Here is a 21,738-nt window from a genome sequence, read left to right on the forward strand (position 1 = left end):
TACTGATTTCTATTAACCACTTGTGATATCAATTTGTTGATCTGTTCCTTCTGCTGAACCAATCATCTTTACACCCACCAAAAGCTGGGATGGCAATTAAACTGAGGAAGATGAAGAAATTAACGCATAGAAGCAAAGATAGTAAGAAAGTAGGATTAAAAAGAGCACTGAGATGAAAATACACATATGCTGAAAAGCATAGCACGGAGCAAATAGATAGAGGCACAGAGAGAAGAGTAGAGCAAGGCAGAAAACGAATCTTTCATCTGCCTACTGCACTTCTTTTTCAGCACCAAGGACAGAGCCTCTAAAGGTCTGCCCCAAGAAACGTTCAGTTTAGGGTCCCTCCCAAATCTTCTAGAGATAACGGATGCATTCGAAAGCAGCTATGAAACATGCAGTAAGGTCTAATAGGGAAGCTGGAAGAGCAGCACACAAGTGATTTTACCTTAGAGGCAAAAATGGGTGATATTCTTTCTGTTCATTTCCAGTTTCTGTGTCTTGGCAAAGGCAAAGTTTGCTTTGCTTGGGCATGTCTGCTGTCAGTAAATGGCTACAGGAGCTGAGGTGCTAAACTTCAGTCTCCAGAAATCAGAAGAAAATTTCAAGGTAAGTAATTTTTCATTTCATTTTTTACTTAATACAGTGTTTTCCTAGAAGGTTATTTAATCAATTTGGGGTTCTGTGGTTCTCTAAGAATATGCATTAAAATTCTGTACCTTCTCTAATTTAAAACCTGAAACCCTGAGGAGACTGTTTTCACTTTTTCCTTATTTTGGAGACAGTAAAAATCTGTTCACTTTTTTCCCCCAAAAATTAGATAATCATGAGCTCCAGAAGCATTATCAAGGCAGAATTAAAAGATGGAAAATAAAAAAGCTGTTACTATTCCTGGGGTTTGTATGGAGGCTGATTGTATTTCTCTTAAGGGTTTTCCTTAATTGTAAGGGTCTGTTATTTTAAACTCCCCCAATTCAGCACCCTGGTAATCCAGGGCTGATGGTTCGGAGAGACACTGTTTTCAATGGTCTATGTAAAGCCAGGCTGTTTCCAAGTCAGAATTCAATTATTTCCAACAGAGATATGCGGTACTTGAGATGATGATTGTGTATGTTTTCTTTAATGATGGCATATGATTTTGAGGATATTGTTGTTGTTTAATTGTAGGATTTTCAGTACTTACTGTAGCTTATTGGGTCAATGGAAGTTGTTGCAATTAGGCATTTGTTCCAGTTCATGCATTTAGTTTAATCAAATACTATTGATATGCATTCACAAATAATAATGCAGCAATAGCAAAGTGAAACTTGGATTCTAAACTCATTCTGAATACCTGTTTGCCCTTTATAGGTGATACCTTTTGCTTATTGGTACTAAAATGTCAATAAGATGTCTGTCCTTGGATAAGAATGAAGAATCGGTGCTTGTCACAGCATTGGTTGGATCTCTTGTAGCCAAAGAGAAGCTGATACAATATAAGAAAGAGTCTTACTCAGACACTTGTTTATTTATAGATGAACATTTTCAAGAGTCTGCATGGCTAGCAGTGAGCAGAGTTTCAAACAAGGAAAATACTGACAGTATCCAAATGAATGCCTAATATTAAAGCATCTATGCAGAAGGTTGCTTATTATGAAATATAAATTGAAGCAAATAGAAAATAGATTTTACCTAATATTAAATTCAATTCTTAATGCATTGAAGTTTGTTGTCATCAGTTAATATTTTCTCACTGATTGACTGATCCATTGAGTTCCCCATTCGATCTCTGATTAGAATGATAGGATGCTCAGTTCTTAGAGGTTGTGATGAAAAGTGGGGATGCTCTGCTTTATTGAGTGGGTTTAATTAAGGAAAAAAGTATACTACTTTATCTACACAATCACAGTAACCAGCTATAGTTTTTCCCTGTAAACTTGCCAACCATGTAAATATACCCAAATATATAAACGTCATGTATTTCAATGCACTCGTGAATCTTCATTAGGAAAACAAACTAAACAGCAATTCTCAAGAATAAAGTGCCATAGAAATGCTAAAGACCACCTCTAATAATAATGACAATGTAACTCCCACTGTTTCTATGTGCAGTGTGCACCTGCATTGAGTTCACTGAGCTTGGTCAGGTGATGTGCACAGATACTCTGAAAAGAGGAGATTTTAAAATTAGTCCTCACTTCAGATTTGTCTCCTTCACCCCAACAGTAGAATAATTAAGAACATGAACTCTGGAAACAGACAGATTTTGGGTTGAATCAGCTCCATCATTTACTGGTGTATGACCTCAGAAAGATACTTAACCTTTCTGTTACTTTCTTCGCCTGCAAAAATGGAGATAATAACAGTACTTACTTCCTTTATCAGGTCACTTTGGGGTTTAAATATGATAATGTTTATAAATATATCTTTAATAATTAATTGTTAAGGCGATGTAGCAAGTCTGCATTGAAGCCCAGAACCAGAAAAACTCTGAAAACTAGAGGTCAGGATGTAATTGCGTAAAAGATTAGAGACAGCAAAAGACGGAGGTCTATAATACAAGTGATTTGTCCATGGAACCCTGCTATGAAGGTATCGTGTTCCGGGTTTAGGAAAAACCATTTCTACCTGGAAATAACTGTCACATCAATTGCACTTCTATCACAGACACATTAAATAAAATGTAAGTTTTGGAATTAGGGAGGCCCAAGATCAAAACTGGGCTCATATAAACCCCTACACATTGTGTGATCTTGAAAAAGTTGCTGAATCTCTATCTGTCTCAGTTTTCTGATCCATAAAAGGAGGATATTAATATCTACCTTCATGGCTGCTATAAATATTAAAATGAGATAATATATGTAAAATACTAGTGTTTGGCACACAGTTTCAGCCAGAAGAGGTAGTAACTACTGTTTTCAGAAGGAAGTCAAGAGCTAAAGGTGTTTGGGGGGGGGGTGGTTGTGGTTTTTTTTATTTAACTTAATATCCTTAAGGACAGAGTGAAAATAATTTCAACCTTGTAAATCTTAATGAGTATCTTCCTAACAAGTTCAGTGGGAATCTGGTATGAAACCAGATGCCAAAGAGGCACCCCATAAGTGTTCCAAGCAAACTATAGTCAGAACTGGGGGATTGAATATCAGCAAAGGAGAACATATATCATAGCTGATGGGAGCCTGACCACCCTCTGTCCCTCTGATTTTTAAAATAGATTATGCCTTCATTCTAAGAGGTGCTAAATGAACTCTAAAGACTAAGGTAAGTCAATACTTGGTAAGAAATCCAAAGGCTCATTAAAATTTGTAAGTAGTGGTATATGTAATAAATCTTAAAAGAGCAAGACCAGCAATAATCTTCTAGTCCTTGCCTTCTCTACTTCTCGATTTTTCCTTCTCATCCACTCTTAACCACTAACACTCTTTGCTGAGGGCATCAGTGATCTCCTAATTTCCAATTCCATTAAACACTCCATAGCTGTACTTTATTTGACCCCTTTACCTATTCCCACTCTCCTTTTAACAATAAAAACTGCAATATTTCAAGTGCATCATGCCAGACATTATGTTAGAGCATGATTCTCAATGGGAAGAGCAACTTTGCCCCACAAGAGACATTTGACAATGTCTGGAGACATTTTTGATTGTCATAACTTCGGGGAAGAGGAGTGAGGCTGGCACCTAGTAGATAGACATCAGGAATACTGCTAATCATCCTACTCCAAGGCACAGGATAGCCTCCCCCCCCCCCTGCCGCCACCCACACACACACATGCACACATAACAAAGAATTATCTAGCCAAATTGTCATTAATTCCAAGCTTTCACATATATAATTTTATTTAATCATCACAATAACCCTGTGGAGTGGATATGATTATTCTTATGTTGTTGATGAGGAAACCAGGCTATTATTATGAATTATTTCGAGTGATTATTAAGTTAATGAATTATCCAGTCTCTTTGCTTCTCCTACCTGAGACCAGTTTACTGTCTGTTAGCTTATCTATCAGAGAGAGAAAGAGAGAAAGGAGAAAGCCCAGCCCAGCACTGTGTTATATAAGCAACGCTGGTTGAAAGAAAAAAAAAAATCTAAGGAGGGAGGAAGTTGAAAGAACTAGCTGAGAGGTGGGGAGCAATCTAGCATCATACTCATTTTCTGCTTTCATCTCCCACACCCACAATTCATCAAGAACTGCTGGACAACCAAGACTTACCCCCACCTGCGGCTATAAATAATCTAAGACCAGAGACAGTAAAGTGCAAAATAAATAAATAAATAAATAAATCAGAAACCCCTGCAATTATGATTCCAACATCAGGCTCAAAATCGACTTTCAGAGTTGAAGATTTCCCTTCATATAATTAGTCATTGACATTCGGCCGTACTATTTTTAATTAACTGTCAAACCTCAGCAGAGTAAAATATCCAGCAGGATAGTAACAAATATCCCAAGGTTTTTTGCTTCCCTCTTACCTGATAAGTGAGATTAGCCAACTATAGACCACCAGAAAGGAGTGATTTCCAGCCACTGCTTTCCAAGATGGCCCAGTTGCAGAAGGAAAGTCTTTCCGGGCCTGAGCCTGTCTCAAAGGTGAAAATATCCTTGAACAATCAGAAAGCATTGTATTTTCCCAAAAGCTCTTGGCAGCAGCAATGCTATCTCTGGGGTAGCGGCTGCCCTTCTCCAAATAATGAGGAAATTATAATTATTATCAAAAATTATTATTATCCTTTAAAATATATTGAGTGCAAACAATGTGCCAAGATAAAGAACAATTTTTTTAAGCAATTCTCTGAATTCAATCTGTCAGTCACCCCTAATAATCATTTGCTCATTGTAACACTTCACATTCCAGGCTGAAATAATTCAAAATGAGGTACAAAATGACAGCCATGAGTAGGCCAATCTCCTAATCAAAGGAAAGCTACAGATATTAGGAGAGCAAATCCTGGCCACCGAGCCAGCCTCTACCTCTGCCAGGACCTGGAACAAGAGTTCCCATGGAGGCTTAAATATTCTATGTCTAAATATTTTAGTCATAACCAACAAACAATTGAATAAAATGTTTAATCCTCCTGCCTTGACAAATATGTCTTCCTAACAATCTGAAAGGCCAGATTCAAAAGTAGCATTCCTGGGCTCTTAAGAGTTTTATACAAGATGAGAGAGGGTAGGAGAAGCTGACCCTCATCCTTCATCCTGTCCCAGGGACTCTGTCCTATTCTCTTTTCACCTCAGACTACACCCAAGCTATTCATCTGAGCTCCCCAAAGAGCTGCCACTTGAGCCCAGGGGCCTCACATTACATGGCACAGTCTACCTCACAGTGACAGATACAGAACAATACAGGTGCTGCCCTAGAAACAGGCTCCAAGCAGTTTGGGCTAAGAATTCTGTGATCTTAGTACCCAGAGTATGTTCTAAAATGAAAGTGGGACTCTTGGTGAACCTGCTCCTTGGTGCTATGGGATGGCATGACCTCATCCTGTCCAAAGATATGACAAAATAGGGGTCTGGAGTAAGGCCCTCTAAACCACAGAGCACAGGGCCAGAGTCATAGGTTTTGGAACACCATACTGGTGTCATGGGGCAGCTGATGGGCTCTATGACTTTCCTACTCTATGTCCAAAGTCGCCACAATTAAGATTGCCTCTTCCCAGTGGGATAGTAGCATGACAGTTGTTACGGCTTTCATATGCCAAAGAGAATGTTGGGAGAATTAGAAGGCCTATGTATTAGTCCTGCCACTAATAATAAGCCACACGACTTAATGCAGTGGTCCCTAACCTTTTTGGTACCAGGGACCAGTGCTCCTATGAAACTCTAGTGCCTGATTTTCTGAGGTGGAGCTGAGGTGGTGATGCCAGCACTAGGAAGTGACTGCAAATACAGACTAAGCTTTGCTCGCTCACCCACCAATCACCTCCTGCTATGCAGCCAGATTCCTAACAGGCCATTGACCTGTGATCTGTGCCAGTCTGCGGCCCAGGAGTTGAAGACCCCTGATGTACAGCATATCACCTCTCCAGGTCTCAATTTTCCTGTTTGAAAAGTGAGAGCACTGGACTAGGTCAGAGGATGAAAATGGGTGGTGCGCGGGTCATTGGCCTATGGATGTGGGATTTAGGGGAGAGAGGACTTTATAGGCCTTCGAGATTTCTCTAATTGGTAACCAATCTAAAAATTTGAAGGTTGAAAGTTAAATTCCACACAGGGATTTTCCCTAAATATAAAAACCACTGTACTGCCTCTAGACTCTATTACTATTGAGATTTTCTCCCCTAACCCAGTCTCCCAACTCCACCATTCCCTATGTAAGACACAAGAGAGAGAAGAATGAGAGATTGAGGAAGTGAAGAGAGACAGAAGGAGGCAGGGAAAAAGCAAATGGGATGGGAGGGAGGAAACAAAGATAGGTGGATGGGAAGCTAAGAATAGACCAAAAGGAAAACGAGAAAGAGCCAACACTTGTATAGATTTCTAGGTGTCAGCTATGGCTTTCAGTGTTTTACATATATAATAAGTCATGTAATCCTCACAAAAATGAGTTCTGTCTTTTCCCCTCATTTTACATAGAAGGAAAAGGAAGCTCAGAAAAGTGAAGTAACATGCCAAAGACCCCAGAGTTAGGTAGTGGTAGAGCTGGGATTCTAATTCTGCAATGGCTCCCCATCTTACTCATCTTACAAATGAGATTCTTTGAACAGCCCTGCACAACCTCTCAACCTCACGCCCTTCCACTCTGACCCTACCTCACTTGGCTCCAGCCACGCTAGCCTCCCTGCTATGCCAGCCATGCCTATCTTTGTACCTACCATTCCTTCTGCTTGGACAACTCTCCCCCAGGTATCTGCACAGTCGGCTTCCTCAGGTTATTCAGGTCTTACTTTAATTGTCACCTCCTCTATGAGGGCTTCCTGATTACCTGAATTGAAGTTTTTACTCAGACATCCTACTCACTCACATACACAATCCTCACCTTCTCTTTAACCCCTTCCCTGGTTTACTGTTCTCCAAAATACATGCCATCATTGAACATACTACATCTTTTATTTATCTTATTTATTACTCTTCTCCTCCAAAATGGAGGCTTCAAGAGGGCAGGGATTTTTATTATCTCTTTTGCTCATTGCTGTATTTTCAGTGCTTAGAACAGTGCCCGGCATATAGGAAGTGTTCAATAAATATTTGTTGAAGCAATAAATCAAACTATGCATGCAAGCAGCCCAACTTCAAAGAGTCTGATTTTACCAATGTTATTTTCTTGTCCTCCCAGGAAACCCATTGGGGCCACTCCTTTCCTTCTGGGCTATGGCATCTCTGAGTCAGCTGAGTGGCCACATCAACTCCACCTGTGGGGCAGACAACACCACAGGTGCCAGATGGGCCCGCCCACATGCTTATTATGCCCTCTCCTACTGTGCGCTCATCCTGGTCATCGTCTTCGGCAATAGTCTGGTGTGTGTGGCTGTGCTGAGGGAACGGGCCCTGCAGACCACCACCAACTACCTGGTGGTGAGCCTGGCTGTGGCGGACCTGCTGGTGGCCACCTTGGTGATGCCCTGGGTGGTATACCTAGAGGTAAGTGAGCTCAGGTGGGGGCTGCCCAAATGACCATGCATGTCCTTGTTTTTCCTGATGGTCTGGTCTTCAGCCCTCAAAATGCTCCCTGCTGTGACAAGAAGTTGGGAAAGAAAGGAGAGCTCCTGTCATTCTCCCTTCTATGAGGAAACTGAAGGTCTTGAGAGCAGCCATTATCCGGCATCACTTGCATACATCAAAACCAGGGAGCTGGGAATGATTCTGTTCCCAGGTCTCCAGTATCCAGGTGACCAGACTTGAGTGATGGGACTCATCCTAAAAATGAGCGGGTGTACTCTATCTGCCAGGCATGTCTCAAAGATGTGAGGGATTGGGGTAGGCAGTCCAATGGGCATCTTCATCAGTGTTTCAATGTACATGGGAATGAGGATGTACAGGAGGGATGTGGGACAAGGCTGAGGGTGGGAAGGGCAAAAGGAATTATAGAAAAAAATTAATGAGATAAAAAGAGAAAGAATAGTCTGCAAATAGATCAAACTACTTTTGATGGTTCAGTTGCCCTCAGACTCAGCTCTTTCCTCCTGGAGAACCAGCTCTTCACAAACTGTAGAGGAACAGACCAAATCTTGAAATTTATATTTTCGATGTAATAGTACAGAACCCTCGCCAGTCAGATAATGCAGCAGACCCTGGAGACTTCTTTTGGAGAGAAGCATTTCTTAAGTTTGTATGTATTTTCATTTGAAAGTGCAAAGCAGAGTCAGGAGATGATCAAGACAAAACATCCATTTGCTAACAAGGAAATCTGGGTGCCTATATCTGCTCGAGAAACAGATATTCTTACCAGAAAACATGCAATTTACTAAGGAGTTTTTTAAAGACATCTCAATATGCTATTAATATTTCTCCTCTGCACTGTTATCATTCTAAAGAGGTATCCAATGAAGGATCAAAATGATGCTATGATTAAGAGAAATTAAAATTCATCAAATTAATATTTCAGTTAATATTAATAGTGAAGATGACAGTTAATTAAGTATGACATATCACAGGAGAGCAAAACCCTTGAACATAGACTGCTTAGGCTAGTTCCCATATTAAAGAATGACTGGGAACTAAAATTAGACTTATGATCTCAATGGGGAGAAATAAAAGAAAGAAATCAAGAAAATAAAAAATAAAAGAAAAAGAAGAAAAGCAACTAGGATGATAGGGATAAGGAAATACTCAGAGAAAAAAATATGCATTTATTCTTCCCAGTTAGGATAATCCCGAAGGCAAAGGGTCCTGTAATTATCTTGACCTTCCCGTCAACCTGATTAGGCTGAGACATTCTCGAAGTCAGAGGCTATGTCTTTGTCCTTTTTTTCCTATAGTCCAAACATGCTACCTGGCACATAATATGTGCTAAATAAATATTTGGTATATGAGCGATTAAATAAATCTATTCTGCGATGTGTGCATTAGATGGGCAATTCTTGCTTATATCATTTGTTGCTGTATCTATTGTGATAATGAACTATTTTAACATACAATAATAATGAGACTAAAAGGGAGTTAAAAGCATGTGATATTTCTGTTCAAGAGTGAGGAAAACTTTAGGTGCTGTAACCCAGTATGGATTAGTCAATGATTCATAACACCTCCACCACTACCACCCCCTCCAAAGTGTGTCTATCTATCCCTATACATTACAAGAATTCTTAAGTCTTCCAGGAAGATAAATGTCAGGAAAAAAAATTTAGGAAGAGAACTTACAATCTAATAAGCATTTTAATTGCCTCTGAAATAAAACCAGGCTTTTCACATCTGTAACAAAGCCACCTGGAAGATTGTTTCCAGGACTCTGGATGGACCTCGTTAGAAAATCTCTGGAGATTTTGGTATAGGGAATGAACATTGTAACTTCTTAACATTAGACATATGGTAGCCCTTTCTTGCCACACCTGCCAAAATAAATGATGCCCCCATTCTACTGCTGAGCACAGAAAAACAACTGAGTCTGCAGAGGGCCAGCATGAAATCTTGCCAAAGGCTCAATGGGCCCTCTGCAGGTTGGTTCTACAGATTTTTCCCTATGAGAAAAATTCTGATGGATTTCTTACTTTCCCTTCATAAAATGAATATGCCCTCTGTCCAATGGGTTATTTGGTGTAAGTGTTCAACAATCAAGAGCATGGTCAAATAAGTCTACAATCATATAGAGAAGATTAGGGGAAACAGAGACATCTCTCCACTGAGAAATAGGCTTTGGGACCTCTTTTTGGTCCTTCCCACTTGCTTCAAGGCTCTAGACAATGCAATTTAATATCTTCATATCACTTTCTCCAACAGTCCACTCAGGGTCTATCTCAGTAAAAGATAGACTATGACTTAAAGTAGCCATTATTAATAGATGACCAGTTAAGATATTAGAAAGTTCTAGTCCAAGGGACCATGACTTCGTATCACACCCTAGTTTATACTTTTATTAATCTGAAATACCTGCCTGCGTTCTGTGGACCTCAGAAGCAGATGGTATGCCTTAACGAGAGAAAACAGCACTTTGAGCCCCTAAAGGGACTGTGAATATATATACCCATGCATTTCAGAGAAAAGCAAAGCATACTCTCATTGACTTCTAATGATGGCACAGTTTAGTGGCTGGTCTAGTAATTGCATAACTGTACATAAAAGCTCCCCTGGAAAGAGAAAAGAATGCAGTATTGACTATAGAGACTGCTGTAGGCTTGAGGGTCCCCATAAGAATAGGACAGAAATGATAAGAACACCATGTAGGGGGGCAAATTAGCTGCCAAATTCACAGCTTCCCATGCTTTTATTTGAATAGGTTTATTTTCTTTGATGAGAATACTGGCTCATATTGACCAGATACCTTCCTATGAAGGAAAATTGGCTCATTTTTTTCAGACACCAGAATGTATGAGTTGGTAATATTTGGGCTGTAAATGTTGGAAAATTTGACTAACTGTGGCTTAAATGAATAGAAGTTACTTTTCTCACAGAACCAGAATCCGGGAGGAAGGTAATTGTTGGTGTTGGTTCAGCTGCTCCATGGTGTCATCAAGAACTAGACTGCTCTATCCTTCATGCTCACCATCCTTGGCAAGCTGGCTTACTTCCTCATGCTGCTCACAGGATGGCTGCCATATCCCTGGCATCACGGCTACATTTCAAAATAGGATGAATGAGAACAGCAGAGAAAGGGAAAAGAAGCCCTTTTCCTGGAGTAGCTCAAAGCATCTCCATAAGGGACTTCACTTATAGCCAAAACTGGATCATAAAGCCACTTTTTGCTGCAAGGGAGAAAAGAAAATAAAAGGTGGAAATGTGGAAAATATTTTTAAAAGAATATGTGGGGGTGAGGAATTGCTGTGAGGAAGGCAATAAAATGTCACATACCATCATGCTTCTGCCGGAATTCACTGAGATGAATGTCATTCTAATACAGAGTCATGCTATAAGAAAGACACAGAATTGGGAGTCAGAAGATGTAGAAATTAAGTGAATAAAATGGAAATAGCAACTAAACATTCCCTATTCCATAAGATTGATGTTAGGCTCAATAGTCATCAACGGAGGAAGTATTTTAATAACTAAAAAGTGTAATCTATAAATATCTATAAATATCTCAGACACCTTAACTTGTAAAAGTAAAAGAACACTTAGCTCCAATTGACTTGAACAATAAGCAGAATAAAACAATGAAGTTCTCACACCAGGAACTTTAAAGTCTTGCGGTTAGGTAGACTACAGGCACAATTGGAAAAGGGGTCCAGCTCCATTTCTTTACAATTCTCTCAGCTATCTTCTTCTATATGTTGGCCTTATCCACAGGCAAAGAGTAAGCTATAGTCCTCACATATGCATACCACACCACTCACAGCAAGAGAGAAAATCTGTCCTAGAATTTCTAGTAGACGTTTCAAGGTATACATTGATTGGACTGGTTTAGGTACATGATTTTCTCTGAACTAATCACTGAATACAAGAGTTGGTTTAGCACAGGTTATGTATTCCTTTTGTGAAATGTATCAACTGCTCAGGAATCTCATAGATTCCCAGTAGAATCCAAGGACTTGGAAAGAGGGAAGGGGACAGTCAGAAAGTATGCACCACAGTAGTTTTCATTAATACCATTCTCATTATTAAGGAGCTTGGACTTGGGCAGTATATAGGGGAATGAGCAGGGGCCAGTCACTAATGCCCATTAGAGCAGGCCTAGTAGAGCAGTCTTGATAAAAAATAAAATAAAAAAACCATGCAGGTGACCTCAGAGTAGTTATGTTCTAGTGCCCTTGGCCTGGCTGTCTCTTTAATTCTGTTTGCAGCATTTTCTCAAAAGCTCTTTTCTGTATCATACCAAATAGTTCTATCTCAGATTCCCTCTCGAGTTTTTAATTTCCTGCTTTAGAAGCTATAGCCTGTTTGGAGCTCCCTCTCCAAGCACAACCATCCCATTTTGTTCCACTCGGTTAAGCACCTTTTGCGATGTTTAATGCACTTATATCAGGGCAGAAAGGCAAAATAAGCAGCCAGAAGAACATTTGGAATACTGAACTTAGAATACTTGGGTCCCAGTATGGACAGGAAATAAAATTCGAAGATTAAGTAATGTAGACAAGCAAAAAAGAGCAGGATGGGTTCAGGCAGGAAAACTCACTGCAGAGAGTGATCAAGGTCAGATATGATGACAGGAAAAAGCAGCACTGTTTTGGGAAAGAGGAGCTTGGGCCTCATAATGATATTAATCATTAGAAATAAAGGAAATTCTGCATTTTAAATGAGCTCCTCCATGATTCTTATGCACCTAAACTTTGAGCAATTCTGAAGTAAACCTTCATTACAAGAAGCTACCTGTTCAAAATACAAACCGTTGGGTCTACTTCATATCTAACAAACTGGAATTTCCAGAAGTGGCCTTAGAAGTGTATAATAATTGTAACCAGCCTCCCACCTCCCGTCATTCTCTCACCCCAAGTGATTCGTGCAGCCAGCTGGCCATCTGCTACAAATTGACATTTAGGAACCCCTAATCTGTAAAAAATCCCGTTTCACAGATGAGGAATTGGATTTCAGAGAAGTGAACCCCCAGAAATCCCCTCTTCAAAAAAAAGTTCTAAATATCACATACCAAAACAAAATGAAGAGGCAAATTAGAGCAGTAATTCTATCTTTACTCTTTGACTATCTCCCAAAACAACTAAAAATCTATCACTTAGAGCAAGAGTTCTTAATCTGGGGAGTCCACCAACTTGGAGGTAAATAAAATTACTTACTTCTTTTCACTAAGCTGAAATTTAGCACTTCCATCAACTATGAACATAGGCATCAACTCACAGCAGGAGGAATCCTTAGTGTCACCAGTAAAATCACAGATATTTATACTTTCAAATCACATTATTGTTGTTGCAGACACCTTGAAACACCATTTACACTCGTCGGTACTTTGAAATTACAGGAATTTTGAACCTGCCAATAGGTCTTATCATTTAATGCATTATTAAAGAAGCACATATATTTAAAGGACTTGGTAACTGTATTTCAATATAATTGGTATTCTTTGTGATCGTCGTATTCTATTGTATGCACTCAAATACATTCTTCTGAGAAGGGGACAATAAAGCTAAAGGGATCCATGTAACAAAAAGTGCTTAAATGAGCCGTGCTTTAGGACGACCATCTCTGAAGGTGATTTCATGTCCCCCACACCCACCAGACCAGCATTTCCCAAACCTCTCAGGAAGTAGGAATCACTGGAGGGACTTATTATTTTAGGTATAACCTGAATATCATTTTGTTTAACAAGAGCCTTAGGTGATTTGGGAAATGCTGCCTTATAATCAGTAAATTTGGGAAATGCTGCTGTAGGCTGTGGCTATTGAAAATCAATAGCCAACTTCTGTATCTGAAGACACTTTCTTGCTTACTCCCACCTCTGCATCGCCAAAGGGAGTTAGTTACATTCATTAGCAAGTGAGAGGAACACCACCTGTGCTGTATGATTCTGAAGTGAGTTGTTCATTAGAATTTAGGAGAAAGGTAGAATCGTGTCTCTAAAGAGCCTTAAATCAATCACATTTTGGGGGTTTTTTTTTTCCTGCTTTAATTGCAAAAATCACTTTACCTTTCATGCTCTCCCAACACTTTCTACTTATCTCACTGTCAGCACTTATCACATTGTATTATAGTTATTTTCTTAGTGCCTATCTCCTGGGCCCTCAATTCGCCCACACACATTCACACATTACTCCCCTAAACATGCACACTCTATATTCTGAGTCCCTCGGGAGAAAAACAGGCTTAATTCATTTCACTAACTCTCCCAAGCAAAGTATCGGACCTATAATGGGCACTCAATCAATATGGGGTGTACAGCTGGGTGGGTGGACAAACACCAAGTCGTCTCCCTCCTGTGTTATTAGAATGGAAGTAAATTGTACACTTCGCAGAAGTGAGGGTTAAGGTGCTGACTTTTGAGAGGCAAAATAGGATAATGGTTAATATTAAGGGTTTTAGACTCCAGCCCTTCTACTAGATATATGTCCTCAGATGAATTACCCAACCCCCTCTTGGTCTCCATTTTGTTATCCATAGACTGGAAAAACTATTTATCTCATTGGGTTGCTGTGAAATAATATGTGAAAGTTACATGTTCTCAGACCTTCGCAGCTCTTTATTCATCACTTACTATTATTTTCTTGGTGTGGAGAACTCCAATAAAAAAAAAAAAAAGTATTTCCATTACACATCCCACCAATTAGAGACTCATTTTAATGAGTAAGCTCTGGGGAAGGCTAAGTGATGGCACCTCAGTGGGAATTACTTTAATCAGCTAATCAGATTGTTTTCTTCTTGTCATTTAGCTGAGATCAAGGAGAGAAATTTTGATGGCAGAATTGGAGAAGGGAGGAGAAGATAGGGTGGCACAGTGGGGGCCTGGAAGCCAGAGGACAGCTGGAGGGCTTTGGCCCTTGCGAACTAAAGAAACAGGGTAGCAAAGAAATCTGCCACGTGTGTACTTTCACTAGGCCCCCAAATCAGCAGCCACCACAGTTTTTTGCACAGCTTTTTGCAACCCTGAGATAGAGACGATCAGAAGGAGGATATTTCATTCCCTAGAAGGGAGATGATTCAGTCTGTCACACGAAAATTCTTGATGAGCACATAGTTTTCTCCTTTCCCCTTGTGTTCACCCATTTCCCTCCCTTTCCAATAACTGCCCCCTCTTCACTTGATACTTCCGTGTTTCAGGGCATGCAACAATCTACACTCAGATGCCCTGGCTGCCTCAGACAAGGTGCCAAGCCTCTCCAAGCTTTAGTCTCTTTCTCCGTGACACAGATGACAGTAGTCCTCTCTCATAGGACTATAATTGGCAATGGATGCCATGTATATAAAGTGCTTTGCAGAACATCAAGACTTAGTAAGCATTCAATAAATGCTAGCTATTGTTTCAGAGGCTGTTTATTCTTTCAGAATAGATTTGCATGCTGGGCACTGCTCTAGGAGCTGGGGGTGCAGCAGCAAACAAGTATAAGTCCCTGCTCCTACAGAGTTGATTAAGTAACAATCATTTAATTTCTTATCAAGTAAGTGTATAATTTGTCCTCGAAAATCTATAAAAGCACATAAGGTAAAAAGCGAATTCGGTTTTTCCCCAATTTAAGATGTTAATTGCTTGTTAAAATGAGATTTTAGTATGCAAAATTCAACTTCTTGCAAGAAGCTTTTGTTGTCCTAGGTACTGAGCAAAGCTATATTTTACTCTCCTGGCTCCCTTAAATTGTTGTGTAAGTATTACTACATATCACCCTTTTAAAATTTTTTTCATTCTCAGAAATTGTATAAATTCATATTAAGTCTTTATTCACTTAGGGTCAAACGGTTGGACTTAGAGAAAGTAAACCCACAATGAAATGAACAAAAGTGATGACTACATAGCTAGTTTGAACTTTTCATTGTTGCTTTTAGTCAAAATATCTTTGGTCAGAGTTTCTCAAAATAAGAGTCTAGAGATGACCGAATATAATGATAAAAGCAAATGTTAAAAAGGAAATAAATCCACGGGGAAAGAAGTTAATAGGTAAGGGGATGGGTTGAGAGCCTTTCAAGACCTTGCTTTAGTGGGAAAAAACAGGAATGAACATTAAAGTGACCTGGTCATATAATGAGATTCTTGGATGAGAAAAACTAGACAGAAATAGCACCATCTTTAAGCACTATTGTTTCAACAATGACTCTTTTTGCCTCGAGAAGTTCAGACGGCAATTGCACCTATTTATCACTCTCCTTTCCTCTTAATTAGCCACTGGGCCTGCCCAAAAGGGACACCATCTACTGCCAGGGACAAAAAAGCCTCAAAGGTGTATGCTTGAAAACCGTGGTCACCAAGAACCTCCACAAGAAGGATGCTGGCAAATGAACAAAAGCCTTGGGGCCCAAGAATGGCATTTGTATACATTCTGAAAGTGGTAGTCTCCCTTATACATCTCTCTAGTACAATTAGGTTATTTATTTTAACAAAAGTTAAAATAAATAAAATAAAATAAATTTAATAAAATAGAAATATGCTAGAATATAAATTAAATTAATTAAATTCCTGACTTTTTATAAGTGTTACTGGGAGGAAGTTATGGAGCTTGAAACATGAGTGTAAATGCATGAGGTCGGAACCATCCTCACTGATTCTGCGAGTGATGAGAAGATTTGGGCCCCTTTCCAATGCCCTGGACACAGCCTTTCCCCCCATCTCTTAGTGATTGGTACCTGGGTGTCACAGGCAGGCACTCTAGCACAGACTTAACTTATATAGATTCTTAGTGTTATTGTTCCAGGATGTTTCCAAGCTCTAAAACCAGAAGCCAGATAGATTTTCATTTGGGAGGTAAGTTTTATGAAACACATGTTCTCGGATTATTTCTTGGGTACATGGTGAACTCTCTACTGGATGAGGGGCTTCAGAGAGGCAGTTTTGGCACAGTTCACACATCTGGAAGTCATCCAAGATCATTCACTACCAGCTGTGCATCTATAGGCATACTACTTAACTACAGAGATCTTTAGTTGCCTCCTGAGTTTGATTAGTGATTCTCAAACCCTAGTGTGTTGACAGGGCAGGGGGGCAAAGGAAGTGGAGTGTTTATTTTAAAATGAAGATTCATGGTCCCCAGATCCAGAGATACTGACTCAATAAATCTAGGGAGGGGTCCAAAATGTTTATCTTTAATAAGCACCCACCCCATTGTGGAGCACACTTTGGAAGCACTGAACTAATCGATTCGGAAGGCCACTTCTAGAGCTAACGTTCTAACATTCTTTGAATTCGCCATTTCTTGGGTGACCAATCTTGGGCTGCCTTGCACTCTCCTTGATGTCCATTTGCTTTTGGTAACAATGATGTACCAACGAGAAGGGCATATTAGCATCTTTAGGGGGGCAGCCTAGGGAATGCAGTAGAATTTATGAGGTTGCTGTCCCTTTGTTGGGGGAATACTAACATCCTTGTCTCTGATGCCCAGGTAACGGGCGGAGTCTGGAATTTCAGCCGCATTTGCTGTGATGTTTTCGTCACCCTGGATGTCATGATGTGTACAGCCAGCATCCTGAACCTCTGTGCCATCAGCATCGACAGGTCAGGATTCCCCTTCCTGACTTCGGAGAGAGACAGCCTAGACTGGGTGGGGAAGCTGCTTTGGCTGTATTTAAGACACAGGCTTTGCATTTGAGGGCAATTGGGTCACTGCAAAGTATAACTTATTACTGGGATATTTTCTTTTCTCTTTTTTTTTAAACTATGGCTTGTGGGTGAGAAAGAAATCCCTGTGGCAGAAGAGAAATAATCATCCAAAAGTTTTTCTAGCCTTTCCTTTCCCCTGAGTCACTAAAAATGATTTTGGTTTTGCTCTCCCACCGTTGTGGGTTTTTGAGCAGGTAGAGGGAACAAGAATGAAAGGTGAGCTCAATTGGGTCTGGAAGAAAATTTCCTGTTACTACTTTGTTTTTGGTAAAAAGAGGGCGGAAGAGACTCTTTGTGTGATTTCTGGACATTTATTATATAAATATGTTATTTACAGAAGTAACAGACAGCATCTGGTTTGTTATATCTTTACTCATCCCAGCTCCTTATCACCTGTGAATCATCCTGCTGTGCCTATTACAGAGCCTTTAACAAAGAATATTAATATTCAGTGGTCCTTGCCTGAGGGTAGCCAATGTTTATACTACAAATACACACCTCCAGAAAGGACTTGAGAGAATGGGAGATCAGCCTTGCAGGAGGGAGCAAAACACTGTATAATGAGAGTTTCCAGAAGAGGTCTGGCACAGCCCCCTCCTAGCCTCCTAGTTCTTGAACCTACTCTCCACCTCCTTGAGAGAGTGCTTACACATTCTACCCACACATATTCATGCATGGGGCTGATGGGTGAGGCTGTGCAGTTTGTACCTTACACAACTGTGTGGGAACACAATTCAGCCAGTGCTTCTTTGCCAAGACTTGAGTCAGCCAGGAGAGGGCCCCTTTTTCTAATTTGAACAAGAGCACCATTTTACTGGCAGCAGCCACGTTTAGCACACATTTCTACTTTCACCACTTCAGACACAATCAACAGGAGTAGACCTTGAATTGACTTCTGTCCCACACAGGAAAATTCCCAGAATGCATAGCACTCACCTACCGAAAACCTGGAGGGACAAGCCACATATGCCTTAGACCCCAGTGGAAAAGGGTGCTTCCATCTTGGCATATATTTCTACATGAACAAATCCTCACCTAACCTCACATTGGAGCCTCCTCCCAAGTCTAGGAATGAAAATCGGCCTTGGGAAAGCTGTCTCCATTATCCTTCACAGCAGTTTGTGGTACACAGCATTAAATTCTGTTCATGTGATGCCAAATAACTGGTCAATTCATTAAAAATGCAGTCATTCATGAAGACCTTTGGTCTTTACACAATGCTAGTCACCAGTCTGACAAACTTGACCAAATGGATTCAGCATTTTTTGGTCATGAAGTTCTGGTCTGTAATAGCAGGGTACTAAGAGATAGGAAAGAAAAAGAAATGAAAGGGTTTTTGAAAGCAAGTAATACTATTGTCATTAGATTCTTCAGCATAGTTCTGGATGCCTAAAAATTGGATTAATGCCACCTTTTCTTTTTGAAAAAGCAGGGTGGGTGAACACAAGCCCCCGTCCCCTTGGCCCCTTGCCTCCCCAGCAGTCCAGCCTCCTCCAACCACATCCTGGGTCAGAACTAACTTAGGGAGAGGGCTGAGAAAGTGTGAGAGGGGGAGGACATGTTGCGAGCAGTGAGAATTTGAGTCCTCCTCGAGGAGCCTGGGAATAATGCAACCAAATTCATTCACTGGGGAGTTCTTTAAGTGGCTCTCAAATGGCACCCATCACACAGGCAAGCCTCCGCGTCTTTGCGTCTTCGCAGGAGCACAATAGGTACCAGATGAGTCACAGGCACCTTGGAGTTTTAGTTTGCATCTAAATAAGCACTTTATATCTGCAAAGGGCTTTCTAGTCATTTGCAAGAAGCTTTCTCCTTCAATAATTCCATGAGGGGAGTCCACAGAACTAAAGATTTATTGAGCCCCTGTCTGACGACATGAAAGGTGGTGAAAAGCAGCCCTCACAGAGCTCTGGGGCTCATTAAACCCAGGCGGGAGTTAAGCTCAGGCCCTCCCAGCCAGCCCGGACTTTCTTCTCCCCCACCGCCAGCTTCCTCAAGAGGCACCCTCATCAGTTCCTACAAGCACACCTCCCAGCCTGGGACAAGGCTTAAGTGGAGGTTAAATTCTGCAAGGATCCTGAGACCTTCAGTAGAATGACAAGCCCAAAAACCTCAGTCACAGAATTAGGAGTTAAGAGGATCATATAGTTTAACTCCTTTGGGCAGAAATGTTAACATGCTTGCAGGGGGTCCTGCAGCCTCTTACGCAGGTCTGGGACTAGAAGCTGAGTGCCCCAACTCCTCTGCCAGTACTCTGCCTGTTCCAATATCTGGACCTTACATTGGTGGAAGTGGAGATAGGGCGCCCAGGGAGGGGCCTCTGGCCATGCCCAGCTCTTTAGGTGCTATTTCCCTGGAGTAAACAAGACACAGTTCCTATGTCTTTAATACCCCCAGCTCCCTGCATGCTCATCTTAACTTGCCTGACTCTGAAAGCAACAACTGTAAAAAATAGCTCCTATTTTTTTAGCATGTACTACGTGCCAAGCATTAAGAGCTTTTAATTATTGCTAACCCTCACAACACCCCAGCAAGGTAGCTGTATTATCCCCATTTTCCAAATAAAGACGCTGAGGCTAGACTGTATAGGTAAGCAGTTACTTGCTCACATCACTCAGCTGGTACATGCAGGAGTGAAATTCAGCCAGCCTCTTTCTGATCCCCACCTTGACTTCTGCAGAGGTGCTCAGCCACACTGGAACCACACTGTCTGCCTGAAAATCCTGGGTCAACCATTTAATCACAATATAACCTTGGGCAAGTCAATTAACCTCTCTGGGCCTCAGTTTTCCTATCTGTTTAATGGCGATGATAGCAAAAAGATTATTTTGAGGATTAAATGAATTGATATCTATAAAACTTCATACAGTTGACTGGCACATAGAAAATGCTATATACTGGCTTGATAAATAAATGTAATGTTCCTGGATAATCAGGAATTAGGGTCAAACAGTCATAAATTCACTGATATGAATAATTCCAGATCCCTTGAGCTAGCACAATAATAATGACAATTATAATAATTCTATTTTTTAATGTTTAACATGTATCAGGCATTGTGCTAAAACAAACAAACAAACAAAAAACAAACAAAAAAACCTTCATGGAGCTACCCTCGTTCACTATTCACAACATCATAACAGCCCTATGGAACTGAATCATTATCTCCATCATACGGACAAGGAAGATGAGAGACGAGTCTGAGAACGCCAACTCTGGCCCACAGACACACAGTTAAGTAAAAGAACTGGAAATGAGGTGCTAGTCAGTCTGTTTCCAGCGCCCACAGACTTCACCTTGTGCACTGCCGATGTTCTGGCCACACTAGAAAGGACCCAGAGAGCTAGGAGCTCAAACACAAGGGGAGGGCCTGGCGAGGGAGTGACAGACGCAGCGCTAGGCTCTGGAACCCCGCGGTGAGCGCAGCGAGTCACTGAGCCACTCGTTTAAAAGAAGCCTTCGTTAGGCTCCCGCTCGAATCCAAACCCAGCTCTGCTCGTGCCTAGGGTCTGTCATCTGCGATCGATTGGGAGGAGATCAGAGTTTGGGTGCGTGGTTGGGAACTCAGGGTCGTTACAGTGCTCCAGGAACCAGGGGGCCGAGCGATGCCTCCCTGCATCCCACAGGGCCTGGAGAGCCCCCAGGTGAGCAATGAACTTCTCACCCCCGACGAGCTGGCAGAGTTTTTGCTGCATTATGGTGCCCTCCGATGGCTATTTCAGGAACAGCCTTTATATCTCAGCACCTCTGGCCGGCTTCCTGGCGGAAAATCCCTGGAGGCAAGTTTGGGGGCCTCAATTATTCTAAATGTTTAATTGTGTTGAAAAAATAATTATAAAAAAATGTAAAGTAACAATAGTAAATATAGTCTCATCTCTTACTTTTTACACAAGCTAACCAGAAGTTTTGACACAGACATTTTCCCTAAAGTAACCCTTCTCAAACTTGGCTAATCACAAGATATACTTGCTTGTTAAAAATATGCATTTCTGGCTTTTACTCCAGAAGCACTTAATCAAAATATCCAGGTGTGTGGCCTGAGAATATGTACTGTACCAGGACCCCCAGGCAAGTAATAGAATCAAGTTACTAAGAGAAACTCAGCTCCAAGCATCCACAGGGCTCTCGAAGTAAAAACCACCCTTCACACCACCTATCCTCAGGAAGCTCTTGTCCCCCCAAGGCCTCAGAGACTCATCAATGCCCATGAGAGGGAGTGGGGCACCCAAGGAGAGACACTGGCCTCCAAGAGAAGAGACCTGGCTCTGCCACTACCGGCTGCTAGACCTTGGGTTCATCATGTAACCTCTCTATGTCTCTGATTCCTCCTTTATAAAATGAAGCCAGTGTTCTCTACACTTTCTGGCTTATTGAATTAACAAGAGCCTCCAAGGAGCTGCTGAACATGAAAGCATATTTAGGAAAGTAAGCAATTCTCAATAGTGTGCTTAAAGCCAGCTGGTGATGGCTAGAG

At 41.0% G+C, this 21,738-nt stretch overlaps 1 protein-coding gene across 1 annotated transcript in view; it reads left to right on the forward strand.

Moving 5' to 3' along the window:
- Positions 1 to 215: 215 nt before the first annotated feature.
- DRD3 (dopamine receptor D3) overlaps positions 216 to 21,738 on the forward strand; it is a 36,702-nt gene continuing 15,179 nt past the window's right edge. Inside the window, exons 1-3 of the mRNA XM_016150662.2 lie at positions 216 to 609; positions 7,260 to 7,564; positions 17,047 to 17,159. Coding sequence (XP_016006148.1) covers positions 7,295 to 7,564; positions 17,047 to 17,159 — 383 coding nt within the window. The 5' untranslated portion in view covers positions 216 to 609; positions 7,260 to 7,294. The remainder of the gene's footprint in view (positions 610 to 7,259; positions 7,565 to 17,046; positions 17,160 to 21,738) is intronic.

Source organism: Rousettus aegyptiacus, unplaced genomic scaffold, assembly GCF_014176215.1.
Source record: "Rousettus aegyptiacus isolate mRouAeg1 unplaced genomic scaffold, mRouAeg1.p scaffold_m13_p_4, whole genome shotgun sequence".
Taxonomy (NCBI): Eukaryota; Metazoa; Chordata; class Mammalia; order Chiroptera; family Pteropodidae; genus Rousettus; species Rousettus aegyptiacus.